At 43.4% G+C, this 6,000-nt stretch overlaps 1 protein-coding gene across 1 annotated transcript in view; it reads right to left on the bottom strand.

Moving 5' to 3' along the window:
- Nucleotides 1-1,574: 1,574 nt before the first annotated feature.
- The window catches only part of LOC142142957 (solute carrier family 22 member 2-like), an 85,104-nt gene continuing 80,678 nt past the window's right edge, over nucleotides 1,575-6,000 (bottom strand). The window contains exon 11 of the mRNA XM_075200707.1: nucleotides 1,575-1,671. Coding sequence (XP_075056808.1) covers nucleotides 1,614-1,671 — 58 coding nt within the window. The 3' untranslated portion in view covers nucleotides 1,575-1,613. The remainder of the gene's footprint in view (nucleotides 1,672-6,000) is intronic.

Here is a 6,000-nt window from a genome sequence, read left to right as displayed (position 1 = left end):
TAGCTTGTTGCCTTATTTGGACCGTAATTCATGCAAAATTCAAATTTGTGCATTCAGTATACTCTATGTGTTATTTTATACAGCGTCAAATACAAAACAAACAATAATATATCATGACTCATGACTTTTCCTGGACTCCTGTTTGTCACTTACATTATTTGTCTTCTAATTTTAAGTAGAGCATTGGAAATAGATTTTGAGATATGAAATTTCGCTCTTAACCAAACGGATTTATGGAGGAAGGGTATGTTAAAAGTCTCTTTCACTTGTGATCAGAGGTGCAGGAAGGTGGTGAGGAGGGAACCGGGGTCCCTGGCCCTCTGCATCTACCATGGAGCAGGCCAGGGCCATCTTAACAACATTTTGTGTGTGTGTGTGTGTGTAAAAAAAAAAGTGATTATATGTATGTATATATATATATATGCTGTAACAGAAGAACAGGCAGGGCGCCTCTAAGTGGAATATCGAATATACAAGGTGGAAATGCGTAATAGTATGCGTACCGTAGGGTAAGCAGCAATAGGTCTCCGGGAGAGGGTGGAGTAGTCTCTGCTATACTTGTAATCCTCCAAATCTCCGCCAATCAGTAAAACAATATGGAAAGATCAAACATAGTAAAACACTGAGATGCAGTTGGTAAGGGCCGTTCACCAAATATCCCACAATCCTATGGAGTGTCTGAGATTGTTATCTCAGATTAGTATATACAGGACACCCAAATGAGTGCAACAAAGTGTGTAAAAAATATGCGTACCAGATATCATGAAGTATCTCACGTCTGATAGATGCTTATAACATATGCAACACCAATAACTTCATAGTCCCAGCCTCATTCAAGTGGCGAAATTGCATAAGATTGGAAAAAAGAAGATGATTTGGTATATGTACAAAAAATTGATAAAAAATGTAATAAAAGCACTCACATGAGGTAATGGAAATAACGCTGGATACAGCTCAACGCGTTTCGTCTTGTAACACCCAAGACTTCATCAGGAGCACAGAATATGATATATATATATATATATATATATATATATCACTTTTTTAAAAAAAATCCCCCTTAACTTACCTTTCAATCGCCTTGCTCTCCGAGTCTGATCCCCTTCTCTTCTTCGTTGCTGTCGCTGTTCTGCGCTCCTCCATGCTGCGCTCCTCCGTGCTGTGCTCACTGCGAATGCCGGGCGTGATGACATCATCACGCCCGACATCTACTGCGAGCACAACAAGGAAAAAGGGACCAGGGAGGGAGCCGGATTGCCATCTGACCTGACCACCTGACCGCAAAAGGTAAGTTTTATTAGTTGTTTTTTTTGTTGGGTTTTTTTTCAGCCTGTCTCAGGCCCCCTTGCCTGCTGGGCCCCCAGGGCACCTGCCTTTCGTGCTCAGTCGGAAAGACGGCCCTGCAGCAGGCCCCATTATCTCCATGGGCCCCGATGCACTGCACCTGCCGCACCAACAGTAGTTCCGCCACTGCTTGTCATATATCACAATAGTAACCATTTTACATCACTGTTTAGAATAAGCTTAAATAATAACTCCATGCAATCTGATTTAATTTTGTAGTTCATTTTATTGATTTATATTTGAGTAAGAAGTCCATGCACAGCAATATTTTAGTCTGTAGTTTTTACCTCCAAATATGTTACATTCATTTTGATAGTTTTGTCTTTTCTGAAAAACAAAAGGAAAAAAATGTACAACATGAAACTGAAATCATTCAATCTTTTTCCTTCGGAATTTACCATTTGTGTGCTTCTATTAATTTAACATACTTCCCAGTATTAAAGCAAAAACAAAAAAATTATATTATAACAAACTAAATCCTTCCTGTGATTCCCCAAACACTAGACCCTTTACCACACCTTCAATTGAGACCACAATTTTTTTTTCTCTAAATTTGACGTGATATTTGGTGTTGCTCAGTGGGAAAGAATTCTGATTATATCCATTTTTATGTCATGATGTAAGAAAATGTGTGTATATATATATATATATATATATATATGTATCTATATCTATCTAAATATATTTATATATATATAGGGTAAAAAAAGGACAAAGGCGCCACATAGTGTATTACCGCAATACAATATTATACAGAAAGTATGAACAGTGTGATGAAGTGAGGTCACACTGAGAACACAGTGTATTGTGAACAGAGATAAAGAGCATAACCAGTGTAATGATTGGAATAGACACTCATGTGCAACACTGCCTATGATCCCAGATGTAAACACCACTGAGAGTGATAATTCTGCGTACCAGATATAATAATAGTTCTCCATGAATCTCCACACCGATCCTATTTAAGTCGTACCACGATATCCGATAAGGAGATACAGTTCAGTCCTCATATATCCATATGGATATTTTCTACCTCCTGATGAAGTCCAGCTGTATATGGACGAAACGCGTTGAGGACTGAACTGTATCTCCTTATTGGATAGCGTGGTACGACTTGAATAGGATCAGTGTGGAGATTCATGGAGAACTGTGTATTTTATACACTCTAAATCTGACCACTTCCTAGATGAGACCCAAAGATACCTTTATATGCATTTTACAATTGGTTTTATGTAAGTTTGATGTCAGGATTTCCCAGGTATGACCACGGAGAGAGCGTAAGTGGTTAAAGGGGCTTTATTAAGAACACATAACAAACCACCACGGATTGTGGCACAGATATACTGAAATGGGAAGACAGAGCAACAGTTCAATGGGATCAACAATTTAACAGAACTTGGTAATGCAGACTGGAGAGGACAACTTGGTAATGCAGACTGGAGAGGACAACTTGGTAATGCAGACTGGAGAGGACAACTTGGTAATGCAGACTGGAACTGACAACTTGGTAATGCAGACTGGAACTGACAACTTAGTAATGCAGACTGGAGATGACAACTTAGTAATGCAGACTGGAACTGACCACTTGGTAATGCAGACTGGAACAAACACCTTGATAATGCAGACTGGAACAAAGCACATGGAAATGCAGACTGGAACAAACAACTTGATAATGCAGACTGGAACAAAGCACATGGAAATGCTCACAGGAGTGACCTGATGATCTGGCCCAAACTGTTTGAAGCAGGCAGGTATAAATAGGCCTCATGCAGCTGAAACCACTCCCAGTGATCAAGGAGAATAATCAAGTAGCACAGTGGCCCCTTTGGTGGGCAGTGGTACTACAAGTGGAAAGCATAACAAATCCAATAGAGTCACTGCAGACAGCAGCTGTAGAGTGCAAGTCGTGACAGTACCCCCTCCTTAAAGGGCGGATTCCAGACGCCCAAATACTAGAAATGGTCAGAAAAATCAGAGTCATAGTCCAGAATTGGGCATGTATTTGAGAAGTCTTCATGCAAGGACAGAAAGGGTATAGAAACCACGCCACAAGGGAGTTGAGATCCAGGAGAATCTCTCTTCTTCTTCCTCTTCTTCACTCTCTTTTTATGGTTTTTAGAGGGTTGCTGGAAATGGAGTGAAGAAAACGATAATCTCAAAGTGGGAGTAGCTGGAGATAGAACATGAGGCATAGATGAAGCACTGGGAGTGAGATTGGCAAGTGCTGGTGTAAATTCTTTGATCAAGGCCTCAGTAAAAAGCTGTAAATCAGACAGAATGGGATCTTGGGTTTCAATTAAGGGCTCTGCCCATTCCAGAGCTTCCCCTCTAAAGTTGGCTAACATGTAAAACACTGCCTTTCGTTGAGTATCAATGAGGTTGGATACAGAGGGAAAATAGGACATACAAAATTTAATAAGAGCCTGAAATTGCTGAATATCCCCATTGAAGGTAGGTGGTTGGAAGACTTGAACAGAGGATGAATTCAAATTAGCATGAGACTTGGCTAGCTCGGGTTGAACATACATCCCTGGGGACTCGGGTAGGACCCCTTTGGCAGAAGACAACCTGGACTGGGCAGATGACACTTGGAAGGGTGCCCGGATTGGGCGGCAGACTTGACAGGGACAGCACTGAGAGAAGCCTCGGAGGGTACAGCGCTGTGAGAAGCCTCGGAGGGGACAGCGCTGTGAGAAGCCTCGGAGCAGACAGCGCTGTGAGAAGCCTCGGAGCAGACAGCGCTGTGAGAAGCCTCGTGGTAACTCAGGCTGAACCGCATGGACAGGCAACTCGGGCTGAACCGCATGGACAGGCAACTCGGGCTGAACCGCATGGACAGGCAACTCGGGCTGAACCGCATGGACAGGCAACTCGGGCTGAACCGCATGGACAGGCAACTCGGGCTGAACCGCATGGACAGGCAACTCGGGCTGAACCGCATGGACAGGCAACTCGGGCTGAACCGCATGGACAGGCAACTCGGGCTGAACCGCATGGACAGGCAACTCGGGCTGAACCGCATGGACAGGCAACTCGGGCTGAACCGCATAGAGTGGCAACTCGGGCTGAACCGCATAGAGTGGCAACTCGGGCTGAACCGCATGGACAGGCAACTCGGGCTGAACCGCATGGACAGGCAACTCGGGCTGAACCGCATGGACAGGCAACTCGGGCTGAACCGCATAGAGTGGCAACTCGGGCTGAACCGCATAGAGTGGCAACTCGGGCTGAACCGCATAGAGTGGCAACTCCTCTTCGGTCAGGTGAGGGCGTGGAGCACCTGAAAACCTGGAATTTGTTACAGTAATATTGGGAGGTACTGTTTGCAGAGAGTCAAAGGCAGACAAATTTGGTAATGAAATGTTAGCAGCACAGTTAGACTCCTTACAGCAGGATGTATTAGTGGTGGAAACTGGAAGTTGCTTAAGCACTTGGTTCAGCAAGGAAGATACTTGCGCTATTTGAGTGCGAAGTTGAAGAATGTCCATTTGGAGCAACTGGAACAGGGAATTTTTGGAGGAAATAGCAGCCATGGTCTTAATGTTGAAAACGGAGTAGGTCACTTCCCTGGAAATCCTTTCCAAAAGAGATGAAAGCCATGCAGCAGCAGGCTTGGTTTTAAGGCCAGATCATACTGTCAGGATTTCCCAGGTATGACCACGGAGAGAGCGTAAGTGGTTAAAGTGGCTTTATTAGGAACACATAACAAACCACCACGGATTGTGGCACAGATATACTGAAATGGGAAGACAGAGCAACAGTTCAATGGGATCAACAATTTAACAGAACTTGGTATTGCAGACTGGAGAGGACAACTTGGTAATGCAGACTGGAGAGGACAACTTGGTAATGCAGACTGGAGAGGACAACTTGGTAATGCAGACTGGAGAGGACAACTTGGTAATGCAGACAGGAGAGGACAACTTGGTAATGCAGACAGGAGAGGACAACTTGGTAATGCAGACTGGAGAGGACAACTTGGTAATGCAGACTGGAGAGGACAACTTGGTAATGCAGACTGGAACTGACAACTTGGTAATGCAGACTGGAACAAAGCACATGGAAATACAGACTGGAACAAACAACTTGATAATGCAGACTGGAACAAAGCACATGGAAGTGCAGACTGGAACAAACAACTTGATAATGCAGACTGGAACAAAGCACATGGAAATGCTCACAGGAGTGACCTGATGATTTGGCCAAGACTGTTTGAAGCAGGCAGGTATAAATAGGCCTCATGCAGCTGAAACCACTCCCAGTGATTAAGGAGAATAATCAAGTAGCACAGTGGCCCCTTTGGTGGGCAGTAGTACTACAAGTGGAAAGCATAACAAATCCAATAGAGTCACTGCAGACAGCAGCTGTAGAGTGCAAGTCGTGACATTTGATACTTACCGTTTTATTAATAAATCTGTGATATACAGTATTACACTATCACCATCTTTATTTGTATGTGGATCTGAGGTTCCGGCTGTCTATTATGGATCCCCTATCTATGAAGAGTACTTTTGATTGAAGATTTCATTGTTGAAGATACCATCATCTGCGTGAATATATATTCCTTGATATTATATCTGGTACGCAGAATTATCACTCTCAGTGGTGTTTACATCTGGGATCATAGGCAGTGTTGCACATGAGTGTCTATTCCAA

This window comes from Mixophyes fleayi, chromosome 3 (genome assembly GCF_038048845.1).
Source record: "Mixophyes fleayi isolate aMixFle1 chromosome 3, aMixFle1.hap1, whole genome shotgun sequence".
NCBI classification, from domain to species: domain Eukaryota; kingdom Metazoa; phylum Chordata; class Amphibia; order Anura; family Limnodynastidae; genus Mixophyes; species Mixophyes fleayi.
Note: the sequence above shows the minus strand (reverse complement) of the source record. Positions and strands in the feature narration are given on the sequence as shown.